Source organism: Scyliorhinus canicula, chromosome 18 (genome assembly GCF_902713615.1).
Source record: "Scyliorhinus canicula chromosome 18, sScyCan1.1, whole genome shotgun sequence".
NCBI lineage: Eukaryota > Metazoa > Chordata > Chondrichthyes > Carcharhiniformes > Scyliorhinidae > Scyliorhinus > Scyliorhinus canicula.
The window spans coordinates 10,638,511-10,663,974 of NC_052163.1; the positions used below are offsets into that span (position 1 = coordinate 10,638,511).

Below are 25,464 nucleotides of genomic sequence, written 5' to 3' on the forward strand. Positions count from 1 at the left end.
ATGTGGCCAAATGTACTGCACACTCGCACGCTCAGAAGAGCCATCCAAGTCAGAAGATCAGCCTATTTCTTAGGCTGTGTTAAAATAGCTACTTTTGCGTCAGAAAAAACTCAAGGCAGCATCACTTCGGTCGGTCTCTGTGCCTGAATGGCCATTTGGATCAAACACAATGTTTGCGGGATCTGCAAGCTGGTATTGAAGAATTTGTTTAAAGTCTGAACTGATGGGAAGAAGCTGACTCACCCGCCCCTTGTCTAATCCAGACACATTTGTCTATACAGGGCTCAATGCAGCACAACAAACTAAAATTTGTTTCAGTTACTCTCCTGGGCCATGACCTGTTGAAGTTGGTGCTGCAAAGTACAGGGTAGGGATCGCCTTAGAACAGAGAACAGTACAGCACAGAACAGCGGGTTCAACCCTCAGCTTGTGGAAAGTTAACAAAGGCAGTGGATTTACAAAACAATTTAACGGCTGAGTTTAGTGACACCATCTGGCGTAATCAAACTAGGTTACTCTTTGCACTGTCAGTGTGTGGAAGGAACATCACCCAACACAACGATGGAATCTGTGATGTGATGCTGTCGCAATAATGAGATCTCCAACAAATGGGGAGTTCGCTCCTGTTTCAATTTTGCTGGAATCCAAGATGCTCAAATGCTATCTTGCTGTCAAGGGCAATCACTGTCACCTCACCCTTTAGGATTATCTCTTTTATCCATGTTTGGGTCAAGGTTGCAATGAAGTCAGGAGCTGAGTGACCCTGATGGAACCCAAACCAAACATCAGTGTGCAGATTATTGCTGAGTAAGTGCCATTTGATAGCACTGTCGATGACTGTTTCCATCACTTTGCTGATGACCGAGAGTAGATTGATAGGGCAGTAATTGACTGGATTGAATTTGCTCTGCGTTTTGGAGGCTGACATAACTGGACAATTTTTCATATTGTCGGGTAGATGACAGTCTTGTTGCTATACTGGAACAGCTTGGTTATGGGTGCGGCTAGTTCCAGAGCTCAAGTCTTCAGTGATATTGTCAACACCCATAGCCTTTTGCAACATTCAGTGACTTTGCATAAACCTAACCCTAACAACGTATGCTTCTATTTTTTTCTCCCCCTATCCTTACCTACCCTTGAATGCATCTATGCTATTCTGGAATGGGTGAAAACATGGGCATGAATACAAGGAATGCAGGAGAACCAGACATGTAATTGGCAAAAAAGATTTTGGGGTGCATATTTGTACTTTGGGAGTGGTTGGTAGTTGATTTGGGTTACGGCTGCTGAGTTAAGACGGGTATTGGGATATCTGTGCACAACATGTAATTAACTTCTTACTTGTCTGAAATGTAAGTATTCAAAGCTAAAGCTAGCCATGAGTTGAGAGGTTTTATCTTTAGGATCTTATAGATAATGTGACTTTTTTTGAAGTCTGAAACACATGCCTATTTCTTATGATCTTCTGCAGGAGCTATTCAAGAATATACTAGGTCTTTGAACCTCGTGAACAGGAAGTTACCTTTTGGTTTGGCTGAGATCGGGGTGTGTTATCAGCCCTTTCCTATTGGTAAATACCCAACAGTATGCAACGCAGTAAGGTGAGAGACTCCATTTGAGATGTATTAAATTTATGTGCAGTAAGTAATTAATAAACTGAAAAATGTCATTACTTAACACAACCTAAATTTTGATTTTGAAAGAAAGCCACATGATGATTAAATGTGTGTTTGGCCCTCTCTATTGCTGCCACACACTTACAATAGATTGGATCTTAAAACACAGAAATTGGGCGGGGGAGAGGACCTGGGTAGAGTGCTCATTCGGAGGTTCGGTGCCGACTTGATGGGCATAAAGACCTCCTGTACTATAGGAATTCTATGATCAACTTACAGTTACTGATACTAAATTAATCTGTCACCACTTATCTATAGCCTCCTACAACTTCCTTTTGTCTTCAGAATTGTACACTATTGCCTTCCATTTTAGTGCCCTCTGCGAAAGTTAATGAGCCAATTCTTCAGTTGTCTGAATTCACTACTTTAAAGAAAAATATCCTGCTGTCTCTCCTTTTACAACAAAAGATGCAACATTTGGGAAAGGGGAAGGAAGGTTAGGAGAAAGATGAGGTATTAAGTAAAAAGTTAGTTCAATGGAAGAGCTGTAATGTAAAGTTCAACCTAATTACTCTTGTTACTCTGTAACAGTTTTAACCTTCCATTACATTAAAGAACACGAGAACTGGACATGGCATCCCTGGTATGGTTTAGCTCTCCTCGGACTTCAGGCCAATGGCTAGACTACTGGGTACGCCAGAGGTTACTGTGGTGGAGGAAGGTAAGAATTGCTGATTTATGGAACACAATTCACTATAGATTGCTATTCATGTAATTGCATAGCAGTAGTGAAAAATCATTTAGTACAGTTTTTTAAGGTACTGTTCAGTTACAGGAATGACTGGTCAAATATAACTAGCATTCTTCCATCTGGGTAAGATGGGCATGAAGTAAATCAAATCCATTGAAGATAGGCTTCATAGGTACACTTTTGCTGATGGCTAAAGAGATAAATCCATGAGAAACAAATTCTGTCACCAGTACTGCATGTGCAGTGATTCTCGGGTGTTGTGGGTCATTTTCAATTTTGGTGCTTGTTGCCAAGCTGCACTAGTCACTGATTGCCATGGTTGTGCACACTGGCCCGTAACATAACTCCATTTTTCTCTGTTGTGTTAGTCTCCCAGGCCTGAGAATCAATAAATAGTGTGTTCATGTCATGCTTGCAAGCAACTTTGAACGGAGCTTTGGGCATCATACTGGCTTAGACTACCTTGCCATACAGAAAGTTATTTGGTATTTGTCCATCTTCCATCCTGTGAACATAGCTGACCCAACAAAGTTACCCCTGTTTTGAGTACCAACATATTTGGGAGCTTTGTCTTTGAGAGGATTGCTGCATTTGTGATTTTATCCTTCAGTCAGATCATTCTTCATAGCGACACCTTTAACCACTGTATATATTGCAACACTGACCACTCGCTTGTCTGCAACAATATGAAGGTGCAAACCTCAAAGTTGGCCAAACAAGAAATTCAACATTTTAAATTCCATACAGGTTAGCATCTTCATGTAAGCAAAATGGGCTCCATCCATATTGTGCTCATTATCATGCGCTGACCCAATTTCTGTTCCATGGTTACTTGTCTTTGTATTTTTTTATTTTAAAATAAATTTAGAGTATCCAATTCATTTTTTCCAATTAAGGAGCAATTTAGCATGGCCGATTCACCTACTATGCATCTTTTGGGTTGTGGGGGCAAAACCCACGCAGACACGGGGAGAATGTGCATACTTGTCTTTGTATTGGGGAAGGAAGTGGGGAAGAGAATAGCTAGATTGTTAATTGTTTTCTATTATCTTCCCATGTTTTATTGAGCATTATTTAATTTTTTATAGTTTGCCAAAAATCCATCCAGTTTTACAGCCGGTGATTTCCAGGATATTGACGGAACTAAAGGAAGCGCACTGTATTTCAGTTTTCCATGGGGGAAGGAACCAATTGAGAAGCTGCTAAATCTGGGAGACAAGGAACTTGTGCTTGAGCACCATGGAAATAAAACAAACTTAAAAGTACAAACACAATTTTGTTTATTTGCAATGTAAATGGTACAATTAAAGAATGCTAAATTCTATGCAGAATATCTTCAGATTTTCAAAATAATTGTCTAAAATGGCTGTTATAGTTTTAAAATTGGATATATTTTCATTATTGATGACTCACAATTTTGAAATTAGTTGATCTCACCAAGAGTAGCAGTTACTATGAGCTAAAGAGCAATAAACAAAGTTTGCTCTTTTGATTTTGCTGAGAAGCTCTAACTGAAGCTGCATGTGTGTGAATCACAAGTAAGAACATAATTTGGTTGCTGTGCAGCTCATATGAACCGTGGTAATTAATCTTGATTATGAAGCTTTGCACACCTTGGATCAACTGGTAGCATGGAAATCAACCTTTGAGTCAAGGGGATAGCCCCATCCCGTGATTTAGACATATAATCTAGGTTACCAGATCAGTGCCGTACTGATTTTAGTTTTTCATAGAATTTACAGTGCCATTCGGCCCATCGAGTCTGCACCAGCTCTTGGAAAGAGCACCCTACCCAAGGTCAACACCTCCACCCTATGCCCATAACCCAGTAACCGCACCTAATACTAAAGGCAATTTTGGACACTAAGGGCAATTTATCATGGCCAATCCACCTAACCTGCACATCTTTGTGACTGTGATGGAATGTTGTACTGTCAGAAAGAACCCATGGCACTTGGAGCAGTAAGTTCTTCTTGTGTTACGACTAGCATTGCAATTTAAACTAACACCAAAAAAAACCAGTAACTAGTTATTCTTTTACATTGTTGTTTATGGGGCTTTGCAGTGCACAGATTGCTTGCCACATTTACCCATGTAATCATAACTACATCAGGTACTTTCCAAGTGAAATGTTTTGGGATATTTGAGACATATGATAAGGCACCATGTGAATGGAAGTTCTTTTCTTTAACAATGGTAAGAATGAATTATTTAAAAAGAGGGGAGAAAATGCCTGACAAACATATCCCTGCTTATCAGAATAATTTCTCAAAAGGGTCGAGATGGGAGGAAGACTGTTGTCCCACATGTTCTGTCAGTGAGTGGGAATCTGGATCGAGGAGTGATGGCCTTTTTGTTTGATTCACTGCAACTCACTGAGAAAGTTGATTCAAAATTGAGAGACAACCAAAAAAAGGTATGTTTTGTGCCAAATATTTTGTATTAAAGTAAGATGCTGGGTTTGTTTCTCATCAATTTTTATATGGAAAACAGAGAAACTTTAACAAGTTTCTATGAAAGTTTTTATGAAAATGACAACTGTAGGCAACTTCTGTACTAAATTGGAGCATTTCTTTCTTCCTTTTGTTAGGGAATTTATTGAGTTTTTATATCCAACAAATTATACATGTTAGAAAAAAACACGCAAATACCTTGTATTTATAAGCAAGCATCTTCATATCAACTGTGGTAGGGAACCCCCCCACCTTTATCCGGCATACATATTTTATCCATGCTGTCCTTATGGTTCATCCCCCACCATTTACCCTGCTGGTTATATCTTCAAAAATCTGTAGTTGATTTGTCAAACATGATTTCTCTTTCATATTGTGATTTTCTAAGTGCCCTATTATCACTTCCTTAATAATGGCTTTCAGTATTTCCAAATCAGGCTAACCAGCTGTTGTGTTCCTTGTTTTCTCTCTCTGTCTCCTTTCCACAATGATGATGTTATATTTGCTACCTTTGTAAAGTAACATTTTCAATACTACCAAAAATTATAGTACCTGTGAAACCTTGTTCATTCATTGTTTTGAATTTAAGTGTGCATTTCAGATGTCACATGATGTTTTGCTCATTTCAATAACATTTCTTCCACTTGATTGGATGAGATAGGAATTAACTGTGATTCACATTTATTCAAGCAGCCTGCTGAATCTTTCATACAGAATGCAAAACAATCGAATTGCTCATCGCTATTAATTTTTAAAATATTCATCCCAACTTACTATGCCAAGATAAATAGAATAAGTTATAAGTTTGAAAGAAAATTGCAGAACACATTTTAACAATTGTAAAATTATCCAACTTCTGTTGTAAACATGTCCATCAAATCTTCCTCCTGCACCCATCATCCAGGTTTGGGCTTTTGAGGCTGTGGCTCACCCTGCCCTTTCAGGACTTGTTTCTGGCTGTCAACATAGCTTCCCGGGACCACCTGGAGAAGATTAAATATGCCATCCGAGGGGCTGAGGAAGGCTTCCTAGATACAAGGGGGCAGTTTGTCGGCCTGTTCCAAAACCTGTTTGAGGTCAGCAATGAGGAGTAAGATAAGAAAATGGGAAAGAGAGGAAGAAAAAGAAGGAAGACAAGGGGAAAAACCAAGATAAGAGGGGGAACTAAAGGAATGCGTGCAACCCAGGGGGAGGGAGGGGGGGGGGGGTCGAGGAGAAGGAGGAAAGACTGTAAAGTCACAAAAAAGGAGAAAATCCCCCCCTCCCGGATCACAAAGCAAACACACCCAAAGTCAACGGGGGGGAGGGGGGAGAAAGGGAAGGGGGGGGGGGGGGGGGGGGGGGCGGAAATCAGGGCGGACGCAAGGGGGGATGGTGGGGGGGATGGAAGGGACCATAGGCCAAGCCAGACGGCGGCAAAATGTATATAAGGTAATTAAAGGAAGGACAGGATAAACCTTTCCGTACAATAAAGTGAATGAACGCAGTAAAATAATGTACATAACTTTATAAATGTGGAAAATGGCAATAAAAAGATTTTTTTTAAAGCATAGCGTCCCGGAGGGTGGCATGGTAGCATAGTGGTTAGCACTGTTGCTTCATAGCACCAGGGTCCCAGGCATGATTCCTGGCTTGGGTTACTGTCTATGCGGAGTCTGCATGTTCTCTCCGTGTCTGTGTGGGTTTCCTCCGGGTGCTCCGGTTTCCTCCCACAAGTCCCGAATTTGGATTTTGTTTATTGTCACGTGTACCGCGGTACAGCGAAAAGTATTTTTCTGCGAGAAGCAATTATTATTATTATTTGCCTCATTTCTCCGTACGTTCTCAATCTACACATGCTCCCTGATACTATTTCTGAAGTACAGCCATTTTTCGCTTTGTGTTTCTGACCGGAAGCTAATTTTAGTACTGTTCTTTAATATCGTATTTATCAATTGTATGCACGCATACCTTCCCTGAATCAGTTATCTCTCTGCAAGTTTGGGGATGGTGTGACCTCATGCCAGTGCTGCCTTCAGTGTATGCCTTAACAATTGGTGATACTTAGACAGACATTATAACTAATGTATATATTTTAGTTGTCAGCGATATTACAGACTTGATAGTAAAACCACAAAACCGCTATGTGACAGGAACTAGTAAGAGGATGCATTTGTTGCAGCTAAATTTAATGAGTATATTGCTGAATTGTACAAAAACAGGTGCGCACTGAAGGCAGTTTCCAAAATAAGTAAACAGAATAGTTTTCTTTAGCAGCTCAGCATGTATCAGTTTTTGATGGTTTGTAAATTTGGTTGTTTATTTTCCTTTGCCACTAATTATACTAATATTATTCAGTAATTTAATTTAATTAATCAGTTTGGTAATCTTTGAGCCTGTTTATTCTTTACTTTGGAAAATATCTGAAATTAATATTCATGTCTGCTGCATTTTTAGGTGCTAAAGCTCCACCCAGGTTTAGCTCCGGTTAAAGTGGGTTTGGAAATGGGCAAAGGACCTACAGTTGAGTTGCGCCAGGTGTGTATTTTGTGAAGAACTCCAAAAGCCATGAAAATATGCTACTGATCAAATTGTGCTCCCTGATGTTTTAAATTTCATTACTTGCTTTTGTTCAAACTAAGCTGCAGTCATATTGCCCTACAACATCTATTTACGATGTTCTGAATTTTATAATTATGTTTGAAACCGTACAGCATTTTTTTGTTCAGCACTAAAGCTTTCATCTGTGAGGACCTTCTGACAAGTGAGCTTTTGGACCCTGAATGCTCTTTTTACCATTCCTACAGCTTGTGGACTACATGTTGTACCAAAAAATGGCTTACAAAATAAACAAGAATATTTCTCAACAAAAATAATTACTCAGTCAACTAAGTAATTGTGATCATAGGCCAGGGTATTTTTTTATTTCTGTACTGTAAATGGTCTTTGAAAATCATTAATTTAGTTTAGACATGGGCCATTTGCACTTGCAAATAAAATAAATCTCATCAAAAGTGTGCTGAAAATATAACTGCCAAATATTGCCACTTTGCAAACTCACTAAGAAACACTTGATAATTTTAAATTTAAATCCCTATCATGGATTGGTCATATTAAATTTGTAGTAAGTGAAAATGTTGTAAAGCAGTACACTGTGATAAAGGCACAGCAATCTAGTTCAAGATTAAGACTGTTTTATAAACAACCCAAGCCCAATTGCAGTTAAAACTAAAGTTCATATTGCCCCTTGAAAACTCAGCATTTGCAATTTTAACAGCTGTCGGAGAATGGCATGTTATGAAGAAAGATGTGGCTGGAAACCAAACTTGCTAATTTAATGCAAGTTTTACATTTGTATAAAAATCTAAAAGTGCTGTACCAGAAGACATTCCCCACTGGAAGCATGAAAATATTGTTAGGATGTTTTCCTTAAGGCTATTAAAGCACATTTGTAGGTTGATTTTGCTATTCTCACCCCACTTCCCACCCCCAAAAGAAATCTTATCCAGTAGCAAACCAGCTGAGTTGCTTTTGCAGTTACTCATGGTCAGAACTAAACTGCAAGATGACAATATAAACAGAAGACAATAAACTTGAGACTGGTTGCAAGAGGTGCCTAAAGTACAGGCTGACATTTGAGCAAAGGTTCCTTCAGTGACCCAGTGGTAAATGCCCAGGCAAGTATAACCTGAGCTATTAGTTAATGCCAGTTCAGGAAACATTAAGATCATGATAGTTAATCATTGTTTTTATGTCCACTCGCAAGATTAATTAGAAACATCAGAATTTCCCATTCATGATCATTGTCCTGTGTCTTTTTCTCAAGTGCATGTATGTGAATGCCACGTGACAGAATGTCCAATTCAACTGTGATTTTTTTAAACAGTTAATTGACCCCTTCTATGCAAGTTTGTATAAGAAGATTGGCAGATTGTATAAAGTACAGGTTGCTAGTGATACATGTGAATAATTATGTCAGTAAAGGTTAGTGCTACCACTGCAACAACAAAGAAAAACTTGGAGGGAGGATGCAGACAAAAAAATCAACAACCTAAAATAGTTTTGGAGAAACCATAAAGTAATTATGTGTAAACTTTGAAACCCCATTGGAGTCTTATACACTTAAAGAAGTACACAAATATGTGTTCTATATATTTAACTATATGTGTGAGTGCTTTATAGTAGCTTCCACACAGTTTCTATTATCATTTATAATTTTTGTTCTATCTCTTTAGCTTAAAGTTAAAACATCAGCAAATCAGAACTATAACGTTAGGAACACTCAGACCAAAAACAACTAAGTGACTAGAAAATTGTCAAGGAGTTAGGAATCATGAACACAGCCAATTCTGAGTGACAACTGGAGAACCTACTAAAAAATTTCTTTGATGCACATTCATTTTTAAAAATTCTGCAACTAGAGCTTTAAGAATGGGTGAACAATCCTGTGATGGATTTCTATTATGTTTGGTACAAAATTTAAAAATAATTTAATCTTAAATGGTTGTATGTTGATGAATCTAAGCAGCTGCAGTGTACAACTCGTCTTAAACTTTTTAAAATGAAATACAAATTGTTCTACCCACATACATGAGATTTCAAGAGGATTGTTACCATTTTGGGTAGTTTTTTTTCATCAGAACCAGAAGGGCAGTTCTATTACAGGACTAAATGAAAGAAACTGGGGAAGGGAGAACAGCCATTGTCCCATCTCTAGTAATCTGTATTTTCTATTCCTACTTGCCCATGTATTTATAGTATTTTCTTATTTTTGATGTTCTGTTTTTCTAGTTTGCCTTTCATTCTTTTTCTTAGGTATGTGAGGGGCTATTCCGTGAGATGTTAGAGAAAAGAATTACAGTGTGGCCTGGCTATCTGGAAACCATGCACACATCATTGGAGCACCTAATCATGAAGTAAGAAACATTTGTTCCCCGTTACAATTGAATGGGTGGTTTTGATGAGTTCTTTAACTTAATTTAATTTTTAGTTCTTTGTGGGAAATGGGGGTCGCTGCCAAGGCCAGGATTTGTTGTCCATCCCTAATATTCCTTGAGATATGTCCGAGGAGCAGCACGGTAGCACAGTGAGTAGCACTGTTGCTTCACAGCGCCAGGTCCCAGGTTCAATTCCCGGCTTGGGCCACTGGCTGTGCGGAGCCTGTGTGCATTCTCCTTGTGTCTATGTGGGTTCTCTCAGAGTGCTCCAGTTTTCTCCCACACGTCCCGAAAGACATGCTGTTATGTATGTTGGACATTCTGAATTCTCCCTCTGTGTACCCAAACAGGCGCTGGAATGAGGCGACTTGGGGCTTTTCACAGTAACTTCATTGCAGTGTTAATATAAGCCTACTTGTGACAATAAAGATTATTATTATAAAGAAGGTGGTGTGCTTCCTCCTTGAATCCCTGCAGTCCATGTGGTTTAAGTACACCATAATGCTGTTAGAAAAAGGTGACTAAAGGAAGGTTAATATCATTCCAAGTTATGATGCATTGTGACTTGAAGGGAGCTTGTAGGTAATGGTGCTCTCATGTCTTCTGTCCTTGACTTTTTAGGTGACAGAAGTTGCAGGTTTGGAAATTGCAGTCGAAGGAGCCTTGGCATGTTTACAGTGCATCTTGTAGATGATGCATACTTCTGCCAGTGGTGGAGGGAGTGAATGCTCAATGTAGTGAATGGGGTACTGATCTAGCAGACTGTTTTATCTTCGATGGTGCTGAGCTTCTTGAGTGTTGGAGCTGCATTCATCCAAGCAAGTAGTGAATTTTCAACCACACTCTTGACTTAGCCGTGTAGATGATGAACAGGCTTTGGAAAGTCAAGGTGAGTTACTTACTGCAGAATTCTGACTTGCTCTGTAGCCACAGTCCATCCAGTTACATTTCTAGTCAGTGGTAACCCCCACCACTCCCTGCTGTCTCCGCATTGGTAATGGTGTTGAACATCAAGGGGTGATGGATAGATTTTCTCTTGTTGGAGATGGTCACTGCTCAGCACTTGAGTCGTGAATCTTACTTGCCACTCATCAGCTAAGCCTGAAAATAAAATAAAATTCCAATCAAGGGGCAATTTAGCGTGGCCAATCCACCTATCCTGCACATCTTTGGGTTGTGGGGGTGCAAACCACTGCGCCACCGTGCTGTCCTGGCTAAGCCTGAAACTTGTCTGAAGTCTTGCTGCATGCAGGAATGGAGTGATTCAGTATCTGAGAATTCACAATTAGTACTGCACCCAGACCTTATGAAGGCGGAAAGGTCATTGATGAAGCAGCAGGCTACCTTTTGGCTTGAGATTCTAACTTGAGAAACTACTGCAGCAATGTCCTGGAACTGAGATGATTGTCAGTTTAGAATTTTCCTTCTGATTCCAATTTTGCTAGGGTTCCTTGGTGCTTTTACTCTGCCAAATGCTGTACACTCTCTTCACCTCTCCTCCATGTTCAGATAAAGGCTGCAATGAGCCAAGTGGCTGTTGTGGAACCTGAACTGAGCATTGTTTATTGATGTGTAAGTGTTGCTTGATAGTATTCTCAGCGGCATCTCCCATCGCTATGATGATGATTGAGAATAGACTGATGGGACAGTAAATGGCCAGATTGCATTTGTCCCTCTTTTATGGACAGCATATACCCGTGCAATATTTTACATTGTCTGGTAGATGCTGTAGATCTGATAGTGTAGCTCCACCAGAGCAGCTTTGCACTAGTTCTGGAGCATTAATCTTGGTACAACAGCCAGAATATTGTCAGGGTCCTTGAGCAGTTTATCGATGGAATTAATGGAATTGGCTGAAGATTAGCATTGTGATGCTGGGAACTTTGGGAGGAGGCTGAAATGTATCATCCACTCAGCACTTTTGACTGAAGGTGGTTGCAAATTGTTCAGCCATGTCTTTTGCTGGGCTTTCCATCATTGAAGAGGCATAGAAGGCGGCATGTGGCGCAGTGGTTAGCATTGGGACTACGCACTGAGGACGAAGGTTCAAATCCCGGCTCTGGGTCACTGTCCGTGTGGAGTTTGCACTTTCTCCCCATGTCAGCGTGGGGTACACCCCCACAACCCAAAGATGTGCAGGTTAGATGGATTGGCCACGCTAAAATGCTCCTTAATTGGGGAAAAAAATAATTGGGTTCTCTTTTTTTTAAAAAAAATTTTAAATTGAAGAGGCATAGTTAATTGATTATACTTTTTTTTAAAAATGTTTATTGAGATTTTACATTTTATATAATAATGTAACAAAGTTGCAAATTACATCGCCATAAACAAGGAAGGGAGAAAAAAAAATCAAATTACTTAACCAACATGAGTACAGAATGGAACAGGACAACATCACAATCATTAGATAGACCTAGATATTCATATAGCCCCACCAGAGACAGAAGGAAAAACAGGATAGGATCATGAAAACATGACCAAATGGCATTCACACCCTCCCGCGTCGTGCAGCCCTACAATCATCACGAGAAATCAGGGTAAACTTTCCATGCCATGATGGGGTGCACACCAACGTACATCACCTTCAACCCCAGCAGCTTCAATGGCACCAATGGCCCATCATAGCCTTCTCTTTCTGATAGCAAACCATCTGCACCTATATCAAACCATATAGGAGCAAAGAGCGGATTTGTCATACATGCCCTTACAAAAAGAGAAAGTTCACGGAAACCACAGATCTAAGGGGAGTTGCAAGCATACTATACAATACAACTAAACCTCAAAAAACAGGCCCAGGGTCGAACCAAAATCATTCCATACAATTATGAGAAGAGGAAGAGGGGATTGTCAACAATAACATGTTCAGACTATGGTTTTTTTTTTTTTTTTATAAATTTAGATTACCCAATTATTTTTTCCAATTAAGGGGCAATTTAGCGTGTCCAATCCACCTACTCTGCACATTTTTGGGTTGTGGGGGCGAAACCCACGCAGACACGGGGAGAATGTGCAAACTCCACACGGACAGTGACCCAGAGCCGGGATCGAACCTGGGACCTCAGCGCCGTGAGGCGGTTGTGCTAACCACTAGGCCACCGTGCTGCCCTGTTCAGACTATGGTTAAGCGGTAAGCCCCCCCCCCCCGGCCACAGCTAGTCCACCAGATGTGAACACCCATCAGTGAAGAAGAGAACTGGCCATTCAACCAACAAGAGGACGATCCATCCCCTTAGGGGGAAACAACAGGGTATCCACCAAAGCACAGAACTTGATCCATCCCCAGGCCCCTGTATACCGAAGAGTCAAAGAAACAAAACCCAGCCTCCCTGGAAGCACCTCACAAAACCTCAGAGTGACATCCTGAGCCCTCGGGGCAGTAGACAACTGCCACAGGACCGGGCCTGGCCTAACCTAGCACCAACCGATTCGATGATGGCGAAGATGATTCTGGAAAAGAGCGAAAGTAACAGGGTAGTTGTTATGGGAGACTTTAACTTTCCTAATATTGACTGGAAAAGATATAGTTCGAGTACATTGGATGGGTCGTTCTTTGTACAATGTGTGCAGGAGGGTTTTCTGACACAATATGTTGACAGGCCAACAAGAGGTGAGGCCACTTTGGATTTGGTTTTGGGTAATGAACCAGGCCAGGTGTTAGATCTGGAGGTAGGTGAACACTTTGGAGACAGTGACCACAATTCGGTGACCTTTACGTTAGTGATGGAAAGGGATAAGTATACCCCGCAGAGCAAGAGTTATAGCTGGGGGAAGGGCAATTATGATGCCATTAGACATGACTTAGGATGTGTTGGTTGGAGAAGTAGGCTGCAAGGGTTGGGCACACTGGATATGTGGAGCTTGTTCAAGGAACAGCTATTGCATGTTCTTGATAAGTACGTACCAGTCAGGCAGGGAGGAAGGGGTCGAGCGAGGGAACCGTGGTTTACCAAAGAAGTGGAATCTCTTGTTAAGAGGAAGAAGGAGGCCTATGTGAAGATGAGGCGTGAAGTTTCAGTTGGGGCGCTTGATAGTTACAAGGAAGCGAGGAAGGATCTAAAGAGAGAGCTGAGACGAGCAAGGAGGGGACATGAGAAGTCTTTGGCAGGTAGGATCAAGGAAAACCCAAAAGCTTTCTATAGGTATGTCAGGAATAAAAGAATGACTAGGGTAAGAGTAGGGCCAGTCAAGGACAGTGGTGGGAAGTTGTGTGTGGAGGCGGAGGAGATAAGCGAGATACTAAATGAATACTTTTCGTCAGTATTCACTCAAGAAAAAGATAATATTGTGGAGGAGAATGCTGAGACCCAGGCTATTAGAATAGATGGCATTGAGGTGCGTAGGGAAGAAGTGTTGGCAATTCTGGACAAGGTGAAAATAGATAAGTCCCCGGGGCCGGATGGGATTTATCCTAGGATTCTCTGGGAAGCCAGGGAAGAGATTGCTGAGCCTTTGGCTTTGATTTTTAGGTCATCATTGGCTACAGGAATAGTGCCAGAGGACTGGAGGATAGCAAATGTGGTCCCTTTGTTCAAGAAGGGGAGTAGAGATAACCCCGGTAACTATAGGCCGGTGAGCCTAACGTCTGTGGTGGGTAAAGTCTTGGAGAGGATTATAAAAGATACGATTTATAATCATCTAGATAGGAATAATATGATTAGGGATAGTCAGCATGGTTTTATGAAGGGTAGGTCATGCCTCACAAACCTTATCGAGTTCTTTGAGAAGGTGACTGAACAGGTAGACGAGGGTAGAGCAGTTGATGTGGTGTATATGGATTTCAGTAAAGCGTTTGATAAGGTTCCCCACGGTCGGCTATTGCAGAAAATACGGAGGCTGGGGATTGAGGGTGATTTAGAGATGTGGATCAGAAATTGGCTAGTTGAAAGAAGACAGAGAGTGGTAGTTGATGGGAAATGTTCAGAATGGAGTGCAGTTACGAGTGGCGTACCACAAGGATCTGTTCTGGGGCCGTTGCTGTTGGTCATTTTTATAAATGACCTTGAGGAGGGCGCAGAAGGATGGGTGAGTAAATTTGCAGACGACACTAAAGTCGGTGGAGTTGTAGACAGTGCGGAAGGATGTTGCAGGTTACAGAGGGACATAGATAAGCTGCAGAGCTGGGCTGAGAGGTGGCAAATGGAGTTTAATGTGGAGAAGTGTGAGGTGATTCACTTTGGAAAGAATAACAGGAATGCGGAATATTTGGCTAATGGTAAAATTCTTGGTAGTGTGGATGAGCAGAGGGATCTCGGTGTCCATGTACATAGATCCCTGAAAGTTGCCACCCAGGTTGATAGGGTTGTGAAGAAGGCCTATGGTGTGTTGGCCTTTATTGGTAGAGGGATTGAGTTCCGGAGCCATGAGGTCATGATGCAGCTGTACCAAACTCTGGTACGGCCACATTTGGAGTATTGCGTACAGTTCTGGTCGCCTCATTATAGGAAGGACGTGGAAGCTTTGGAACGGGTGCAGAGGAGATTTACCAGGATGTTGCCTGGTATGGAGGGAAAATCTTATGAGGAAAGGCTGATGGACTTGAGGTTGTTTTCGTTAGAGAGAAGAAGGTTAAGAGGTGACTTAATAGAGGCATACAAAATGATCAGAGGGTTAGATAGGGTGGACAGCGAGAGCCTTCTCCCGCGGATGGAGGTGGCTAGCACGAGGGGACATAGCCTTAAATTGAGGGGTAATAGATATAGGACAGAGGTCAGAGGTGGGTTTTTTACACAAAGAGTGGTGAGGCCGTGGAATGCCCTACCTGCAACAGTAGTGAACTCGCCAACATTGAGGGCATTTAAAAATTTATTGGACAAGCATATGGATGATAAGGGCATAGTGTAGGTTAGATGGCCTTTAGTTTTTTTTTTTTCCATGTCGGTGCAACATCGAGGGCCGAAGGGCCTGTACTGCGCTGTATCGTTCTATGTTCTATGTTCAACCGACGCACAAGAAACTATACCCCCAGGGCCTCCAGCACACCCCAGAAGCCTACACCCTTGCCGAGCCTATACCTTGCCAACCCCATCCAGGGCAACATGCCATAAGGGGATGATTGTTCCAGTGCCGACCATATGGGGGGCTGCCTTCCGAAAAGAAGACTCATCAACACAGCCAACAATTAGACACCCTGCGAGTCGGGCCGATTTTTCTCTCCCTCTCGCTCTCTCTAGGCCTGGGGTAGGTTCGGCCCCACAGATCACTGGTTCATAGAATCCCTACAATGCAGAAGGGAGACATTTGACCCATCGAGTCTGCACCAACCCTTTGAAAGAGCACCCTACCCAGGCCCACTCCCGTAACCCTGCCTAAACCCCACATCTCTGGACATTAAGGGGCAATTGTATCATGGCCAATTCCACATAACCTGCACATCTTTGGACTGCGAACCAGGGCACGCAGAGGAAACCCACGCAGACACGGGGAGAAAGTGCAAACTCCACACAGCCAGTCACCCAAGGCCAGAATTGAACCTGAGTCCCTGGCGCTGTGAAGCAGCAGTGCTGACTATAGCGTCCCGTATTGTCCTGTTCCTGATGCTTGTCGTGCGAGGTTAGAGGTTGCTGAACCGATCGAGACCCCGGCTGGGGACTAGGCTGTAGACTGCATGGGTGTTGGTGAGACGGCATAGCAGAGGTAATGATTATTGGGTGATCCTGAAGAGTGCTTGTTGATCCTGCTTTATCCTTGGCTTTTGCTTTCTTCATGGGGCAGGAAAATGTCTTTGTCTTGAAGACTGCCCTGAAACTTGTCTGTTATCCTGAACATTACTCCCTGTTGATCATGTTGCTTTTTTGATGCTGTACTTTTTCCTACAGGGAAGTGTGAGGTGTGGGTGTGACAGTCTGTACTGTTGGTTATCCTGAGTTAGCAAATGGGAAATGATTTATGCAAGGTTTCACTTCTAATTGTAATTATGCATTATAGTATCTTGTAATCCTTATAATTGGGGAAGGGAAGGGCAGTACGGTGGCGCAGTGGGTTAGCCCTGCAGTCTCACGGCACCGAGGTCCCAGGTTCGATCCCGGCTCTGGGTCGCTGTCCGTGTGGAGTTTGCACATTCTCCCTGTGTTTGCGTGCGTTTCGCCCCCACGGCCCAAAGATGTGCAGGGTAGGTGGATTGAACACGCTAAATTGCCCCTTAATTGGAAAAAAAATTAATTGGGTACTCTAAATTAAAAAAAAAATAATAATTGGGGAAGGGGGAGTTCTTTGTTATCTCCTGTCTCATTTAAAAGGACGATGAGTAGAATCGGAGCCAGGAGAGGGATGGAAGGTTGGAGTTGGTTCGTCCTCATTGTGATTGAAGATGGTCCCCCAGTTGGGGCTAATCTGTTTGATTTGGATGTTTCTTTCGATTTGAATTTAAGTTTGTCGGTATTGCGGAGTGCGGTATAACGGGGGACTACTATACAGATACATGATTTCCCGGGCTTCCTGACTCTGACGTCAATGTCTTGTTATCTGCTTGGTTTTAATAGGTGTTCCCTTGACTTACAATGGGGACCCATTATCTCTATGCTGTACCTTGATTAGGTGTTGAGTGTGGTTCCTGTGTTAACCTGGGAATCTATTGTGTCAGCCTCCTGTTTGATAGGATTTGTGTCTGTGTGTAAAACTAATCTAATCAATATATTTAATCCTTAGGTTTCTTTTGCCTGCCTGGGTCATTTTGGTTTTACAACATTTCATTTTATAACATTTCATTTTATAAGTCTTAGTTTTAATCAAAATATATATATATCTGCCCCACTGTCAGGGTCTTGACTCGCAGATATGCCGTTTTAAGATGCAGCTTCGTGCTGTTGATAGGCAGATTATAGATTCTCCATTTCGTTCGAAAAATGTTTCTCAGCTGTGCAAAAATGGGATTCAAACGAATGCCCATCCCTTTACATCATGAATGGTGCCAATCAGTCCAATAAATGAAGAATGCTTTGATGATGTAAATATTAATACGAATCCAATATAGCCTTAAAAAATGTCCTACTTCAGAACTCTTGCACAACAGCAGGTGAAGCTAAAACAGTTGTTAAAGACTTCCGGTGGCGGCGATGCCTGAGTGAGCCGCACATTCGGTGGGCTCTCACTCCGGCGGGGCTTTGGAGCTGATTCCCTGCGATAGTGGGACCTCAGAGGCGGCAAAAAGGCTGCCGGGAAAGGGCTGGAGAGCGGGCTGACAGCGATGGAAACGTGGGAGGCCAGCAGGTAGGGGAAGAGAGAGAGAGAGAGAGTCGGAGGCAAGGAGCAGAGGAAACGGACCTGGAAAGTAAGATGGCGGACCCACGGACCTTCCTTCCTCCAGGAGAAGAAAAGAAGTTTTGGAGTTGCTGAAGCAGGACAACTTGGACTCACTTCAGAGGCCCAGAAGGTAAAATTTAAGGAGCTGGGCGAAGGAAAGCGGCAGCGAAGGCGCTGAGGAGCGGGCTGCGGCATATGGAACAGCGAGAGTCCAGAAGGCAGAAAAAGAAGGAGAAAAAGGGACAGAGACAAGGACCTGAAGAAACTTACCTGGGACCTAAGATGGCGGACACACGGACCCTGGACTCAGCAATCCAGCAGGCGCTGGATAACATGCTCCAGGTAATGAAGTCCAGTTTTGAAGCGCTGAAGCGGGACAGCTTGGACCCAATCCAGAAAGCGGTGGATCAGCTGAACCAGAGGCTGGACGCGCAGGATGTTAAAGTTAAGCCGCTGGGAGATGCGGTGGAGGAGCAGGCGGATGCGCAGACGGTTGCAGCGATAGAAGTTGACGGCCTGAAAGAGCGGCAGAGAAGACTGCTGGACAGAGTGGAGGAGCTGGAGAATAGAGTCCGCAGGAATAATCTGAGGATGGTCGGCCTCCCGGAGGGGGCTGAGGGAGCTGATGCTGCAGCGTTTGTAGCAGACCTGCTGAAGCAGCTGATGGGGGCCGAAGCCTTTCCGCGACCGCCGGAGCTGGAGGGGGCACACAGAGTGCAGGCAAGGCAGGGGCGGCCGGGCGGACCCCCCCCCCCCCCCCCCCCCCCCCCGCCCGATGGTGATTAGGTTCCACAAGTTCGTGGACCAGGAGCGGGTGCTGCAGTGGGCAAAGAGTGCCAGGAGCAGCACGTGGAACAACAGTGTTCTCCGCATTTATCAGGACCTAAGCCAGGAGGTGGCTCGGCGGCGAGCAGCCTTTAAGAATGTCAAGGAGGTGCTGTTCAAGAAGCACGTGAAGTTTGGTCTGCTGTTCCCAGCTCGTCTATGGGTCACGCACCAGGGTCAACACCACTACTTCTCCGAGGCCGAAGAAGCGATGGATTTTGTGAGGGACCTGGGGCTGGTCCCGAAAGGAGGCCCCAAGGACGCGAATTAGGGCCTGAGGATTACTGTGGGAAGGAACGCCGAATGTGCCTGGACTGCTGCTCAACGGTTTGCTGGGCCAAGTGGAACATTTGGGACTCTTTACTTTGTTCATGGACATTGGTTTGGGGGGTTAACCACCCCTTTCCCCCTTTTTTGGTTTTTTTTGTTGGGATCTCTCTTGTTTCTTGGGGGGGGGGGGGGGGGGGGGGTTGTTTTTTGGGTTTATTTTTGTGCTTTTACTCTTTTTTTCTGTTTTTGTTTTCCTGTTTGGGCTGGTTTGTACTTTTTGTGCAGCTCGCAGAAGACACTGGAGCCGGCTTGCCCTAGTGGGTGGGAGAGAGGGATGGGGCGCCGGGGAGTGGGGAGGAGGACGGAGAAACAATGGGACTGAGACAGGAAGGCGCCGGAGTGTTGAGTCACTGGGCTAGCAGATTGGCTAGTCAAGGGAGTCAGGTGGGGGGGGGGGGGGGGGGGGGAGTTACAGCCAGTAGATGGCAGGGGTTTGGGGTATTGGGGGGGGGGGTTGTTCTGCTGACGGGGGAGGGACTTGAAAAAGGCACGGGAAAGGAGGTCGAGGGTGGAGGCAGCCAGAGGGCGGGCCAGGAATGGCGCGATGCACGGGCCAGAGGCCGGCCCGAGAAAGGCTATGGCTGACCGGTGGGGTGGGGGTGGGGTGGGATGTGCCCCCTGACCAGGCTGATCACCTGGAACGTCAAGGGACTGAATGGGCCGGTTAAGAGGGCGCGGGTGTTCGCGCACTTGCGGGCCCTGAGGGCGGACGTAATTATGTTGCAGGAGACACACCTGAAAGTGTCTGGCCAGACCAGGCTAAGGAAGGGCTGGATTAGCCAGGTCTTCCACTCGGACTTGGACTCGAAGTCCAGAGGGGTGGCAATCATGATCAACAAGCACGTGCAATTTGAGGCAGAGGGTATATCCGCAGACAGGGGGGGCAGATACCTGATGGTATGGTGCAGACTGGAGGGGAGAAGAGTGGTGCTGGTGAATATATATGCCCCGAACTGGGATGATGTGGACTTTGTTAAAAGAGTGCTGGGGAAGATCCCGGACTTGGATTCTCGCAGGCTAATAATGGGAGGGGACTTTAACATGGTCCTTGACCCGACTTTGGATCGGTCGTGTCCCAGAATGGGTAGACTCTCAGCAATGGCAAGGGAGCTGAAAGGGTTTATGGAGCAAATGGGGGCAGTGGACCCCTGGAGAGATAGACAGCCAACAGGAAGGGGCTACTCGTTTTACTCGCACGTCCATAAAGTATATTCCAGGATAGATTTCTTTGTACTAAGCAGGGACTGTATGGGGGAGGTAAAGAACACAGAATACTCGGCAATTACCATTTCAGACCATGCCCCGCATTGGGTGGACCTGCAGTTCGGGGGAGCGAGCTATCAACGCCCGCAATGGAGGCTAGATGTGGGACTGCTGTCGGAGGAGGGGATCTGCGAGAGGCTCCGGAGATGTATGCAAAATTACCTGCAGGTGAATGACACGGGGGAGGTCTCAGCGGCGACCCTGTGGGAGGCGCTAAAGGCAGTAGTGCGGGGGAGCTGATTTCAATTGGGGCCCACAGAGCCAAGGCAGACCGGGCAGAGATGGATAGATTGGTCAGGGAAATGGGTCGGATAGATGAAGAGCACGCGGAGTCCCCGGGGGAGGTTTTACTCAGGGAGAGGCAGAGACTACAGGCGGAACTGGGGGCTCTATCCACGAGTAGGGCTGTGGAACAGCTTAGGAAGGCGAGGGGAGTGGTGTACGAGCATGGGGAAAAGGCTAGCAGACTGTTAGCGCAGCAACTCGGGAGGAGGGAGGCGGCCAGGGAAATAGGTAGAGTAGGTAGAGTAAGAGACGGGGGGCGGGGGGGGGGCAAAGTGGAGGACCCGGCAGAATTGAATAGGGTATTCCGGGACTTCTATCGTAAGCTGTATACTTCGGAGCCGCCGGAAGAACCGGAGAGGATGAAAAGGTTTCTGGACGGGTTAACATTCCCAACAGTAGGTGGGGGGCGAGTGGAAGAGCTGGGGGCCCCGATTAGAGTAGAGGAGGTATTGGGGGGCCTTAAGGCCATGCAGTCGGGGAAGTCCCCGGGGCCGGATGGATACCCAGTAGAGTTTTATAGGAAGTTCTCTGAGCTGGTGGGCCCGGTCTTGGCGAGGGTTTTTAATGAGGCAAGGGACAGAGGGACCCTGCCGCCGACAATGTCACAAGCCACCATATCACTGATATTGAAGCGGGGTAAAGACCCGGAGGCGTGCGGGTCCCACAGGCCAATCTCCCGGATTAATGTAGACGCCAAGCTCCTGGCAAAGGTACTGGCGGGTAGAATGGAGGACTGTGTACCGGAGGTGATTGGGGAGGATCAAACGGGGTTTGTGAAAGGTAGGCAGCTGGCGGCCAACCTGAGAAGATTACTTAATGTGATAATGATGCCCCCAGTGAGTAGGGAGGTGGAGGTAGTGGTGGCAATGGACGCCGAGAAGGCTTTGACCGGGTGGAGTGGGACTATCTATGGGAGGTGCTCGGACGGTTTGGGTTCGGGGAGGGATTGGTGGACTGGATCAAATTATTATATCAGGCCCCGAGGGCCAGCGTCAGGACCAACAGAGAAGTGTCGGAGTATTTTAGGTTGTACCGAGGGACCAGACAGGGCTGCCCGCTCTCCCCGCTGCTGTTTGCGCTGGCCATAGAGCCGCTGGCGATTGCGCTGAGAGCCGCAGAGGGTTGGAAGGGGATGGTGAGGGGCGGGGTTGAACATAGGGTTTCTCTTTATGCAGACGACCTGCTCCTGTATGTGTCGGACCCAGTGGCCAGGATGGGAACTATTCTGGGAATGCTGAGGAAGTGCGGCCAGTTCTCAGGATACAAATTAAATACGGTCAAGAGTGAAATGTTTGTGGTCCAGGCAAGGGGCCAGGAGAACAGATTGAGAGGGCTACCGTTTAGGCTGGTTGAGGAAAATTTCCGGTATTTGGGAATCCAGGTGGCACGAGACTGGGGCAGGCTGCATAAGTTAAATTTGGCCAGGGTGGTGGAGCAAATGAAGGGAGAGTTTCGGAGATGGGATGCACTCTCGCTGGCAGGGAGGGTTCAGATTGTAAAGATGACAATCCTCCCTCGATTTCTGTTTATTTTTCAGTGCCTCCCGATCTTTATCCCACAGTCCTTCTTCAAAAGAGTTAACGGGCTGATCATGAGCTTTGTCTGGGCGGGAAAATCTCCGCGGGTGAAGAAGGCAATGTTGGAGAGGAACCGCAGCGAAGGAGGGCTGACTTTGCCGAGTCTGATCAATTATTACTGGGCGGCCAACATCGCTATGATAAGGAAGTGGATGGTGGGTACGGGATCTATTTGGGAGTGGGTGGAGGCGGCTTCGTGCAGGGGCTCCAGCTTGGCAGCCCTGGTCACGGCTTCTCTACTGCTGCCGCCGGCCAAGTACACCACCAGCCCGGTAGTGGTGGCGACCCTGCGGATATGGGGCCAGTGGAGGAGGCATGTGGGGGAGATGGGGGCGTCTGTCTGGGCGCCAATCTGCAACAACCATCGGTTTACCCCCCGGCAGTATGGATGGGGGGTTCCGAGTATGGCGGCGGGCGGGGGCGGGAAGGGTGGGTGATATGTTACTGGAGGGGAGCTTTGCGAGTCTGAGGAGCTTGGAGGAGAAATTTGGGTTGGTAAGGGGAAATGATTTTAGATACCTACAGTTGCGGGACTTTGTTCGTAGACAGGTCCCATCTTTCCCACGCCTCCCGCCAATGGGGATCCTCGACAGAATAGTCTCTAGGAGGGAAGAAGGGGAGGGTAGAGTCTCGGGTATATATAAGGTGCTCATGAGGGAGGAAGGGTCCCAGACAGAGGAACTGAAACTTAAATGGGAGGAGAAGCTAGGCGGGGAAATGGAGGATGGGCTGTGGGCAGAGGCCCTGAGTAGGGTAAATTCAACCGCGACGTGCTAGGCTCGGGCTGATTCAATTTAAGGTCGTTCACTGGGCCCATATGACGGTGGCTCGGATGAGCAAATTCTTCGGGGTAGAGGACAAATGCACTAGGTGCGCCGGAGGACCAGCGAACCACGTGCACATGTTTTGGGCATGCCCTAAGCTGAGGGGGTGCTGGGAGGGATTTGCGGGGATTATGTCCCGGGTACTAAAAACAAGGGTGGTGATGAGTCCAGGGGTGGCAATTTTTGGGGTTTCAGAGGACCCGGGGGTCCAGGGGGAGAAAGAGGCCGATGTTTTGGCCTTTGCTTCCCTGATAGCCCGGCGACGAATACTATTGGCGTGGAGGGACTCAAAGCCCCCGAAGACGGAGTTGTGGCTTGCGGACATGTCGAGTTTCTTGTGTATGGAGAAAATTAAGTTCGCCTTGAGGGGATCTGTGCAGGAGTTCGCCCGGAGGTGGCAACCATTTATTGACTTCTTTGCGGGAGAGTGAGCGTCAGCAGGGGGTGGGGGTAGAGTAGAGTAGGAGGGAAAATATGGCGGGTAGTACCGGTGGGAGAGGAGCGGGCTTGTGCAATATGTTATGATTGAAGTATTGAAAGTACATGGATGTTTGCACATTTTTGCCTTTTTTTGCTTTCTTTCTGATGATGTCTGTATCTGTTTATAAAGCCAAAAACTACCTCAATAAAATTGTTTATTAATTTAAAAAAAAACAGTTGTTAAATTTAAATCCAAGGTCGATAGATTTTTGTTAAGCAAAGAGATATGGGCCAAAGGCAGGTATATGGAGTTAGGTCACAGATCAGCCACGGTCTCATTAAATGAGGAATAGGCTCGAGGGGCTGAATAGCTTACTCCTGTTCCTGTGTTCCTAACTGTTCAGTAGCGATGAATACACTGAGAGTCTCTACTAATAGCAAGAAAAGCTATCATTTTGATAAAAAGTAGATATTTCTACTAGAGCAGTGCTTTGAACAAAAGAATACTCTCTTCGACTTTTCTTTCCCTTCAATTTAGCACAGAAAATAAATAATTGAGGCACAACAATAATTTTTGTAAACATTTTATTTGTAAGACTTTTTTAATAATAGATATTTTTTTAAAGATTCACTGTAAACTGGAAAAAGATTTTTTTGGTGAAGGTGGGATGATGAGTAGTTGCATCACTTTCAACGATTTTTTGAAAGTGTTCCCCTAAAACTTGATAGTTTTAAAACTTTGACTATCATTACTTTCTCATTTTCACTCAGAGGGTTGTTTTGTGTTGGAATAATTGAATCATGCCATTCAGGAGGAAAAATGTGATTTGTGACCTGATTAAATTGCCACATCAAACAGGAGAAAGTTACAAGTTATTCACAATGAAAGTTTAATAGTAGTTATAAGATGAAGGGAAACTCCAGGCTCCAACTAAGAAGCAGTCCTCTCCATTTCGTAACAGTGATTCACTCTTTGCAATTTTATAATATGTAAAATAAAAGCAAAATGTCAACCAATATATTTTGGAAGTGCTCACAAACTGTACAGTGTTACTTGATTTTCTCTTTTGCAGATATGATGAGATGGGTGTGATCTTCACGATTGTCATCAATGATACCACACTAGAGAGTGGCTTAGTGCAGCTCAGGAACCGAGATACTGCTATGAAAGAACTGGCTCACATTTCAGAAGTGAGAGACTTCCTCACCAAGTACATTCAAGAATCTTGAAAATTAGTTATATATTTCCATTTGAGTGTGCATGTATAGGAACATGTGCACTCATACTTAATGAGACTCCATAACATTGATTAAACAGAAATCACTTCACTCAGTGGTGAGAGTACAAATGCCTTTTTGGGGTTATTAACTGCACTCTGTTACTTATGCTGATAGCCTTTTCAGTAGCTGCTTTTTCTTTTTTCTAAAAAACCTAATTTATATATTCTTTGCCAATCAACCTGTGCTAGCCCCTGAGAAATGTATTTTTTTCCTGTAGATTGACTCCAATATTTTTGATCTTCCTTTGTAAATCAAGGGTAAACGTATGTCTCATTCCTTTGCGGTACAGAATGTTGATGCTTGTGCTCTGTGCACCATGGTACAGAACATTGATATGTAAATTAACATGTGAATTTACTGATCATCTGCTGACATATTTAAGTCCCAAACTCAACCAAGTTACTGGATGACAAAACCCTAATAATAATGAATGTTACAAACTTGCAAAGCGTTTAGAATTATGACATTAAAATCTCATTGCTGGCACAAAGACCTGATGATAATGAATGTTAACAAACATGCAATGTGTTGAATTTTGGATTAGAATTACGACATTAAAATCTCATTGGCAATATTATTGGTAACGTGAATGGATCTTGTATGGCTTTATTCCATGTGATATCAAGAGATGGCTGAAGGCACTGGATATTTGCTTTGGGCCCTGACAATATTCTGGCCATTGTAC

At 44.6% G+C, this 25,464-nt stretch overlaps 1 protein-coding gene across 7 annotated transcripts in view; it reads left to right on the forward strand.

Moving 5' to 3' along the window:
* polg2 (polymerase (DNA directed), gamma 2, accessory subunit) overlaps nucleotides 1-25,464 on the forward strand; it is a 73,213-nt gene that overhangs the window by 30,279 nt on the left and 17,470 nt on the right. For 5 of the 7 annotated variants that reach the window (XM_038776479.1, XM_038776478.1, XM_038776477.1 and 2 more), the window contains exons 3-9: nucleotides 1,472-1,601; nucleotides 2,232-2,337; nucleotides 3,456-3,629; nucleotides 4,643-4,783; nucleotides 7,257-7,337; nucleotides 9,615-9,715; nucleotides 24,572-24,689. In XM_038776479.1, the coding sequence (XP_038632407.1) occupies nucleotides 1,472-1,601; nucleotides 2,232-2,337; nucleotides 3,456-3,629; nucleotides 4,643-4,783; nucleotides 7,257-7,337; nucleotides 9,615-9,715; nucleotides 24,572-24,689 (851 nt within the window). Of the gene's footprint in view, nucleotides 1-1,471; nucleotides 1,602-2,231; nucleotides 2,338-3,455; nucleotides 3,630-4,642; nucleotides 4,784-7,256; nucleotides 7,338-9,614; nucleotides 9,716-10,357; nucleotides 10,626-24,571; nucleotides 25,370-25,464 lie in introns of those variants that run through there. The other 2 variants (XR_005457906.1, XM_038776482.1) reach the window with 2 other exon arrangements.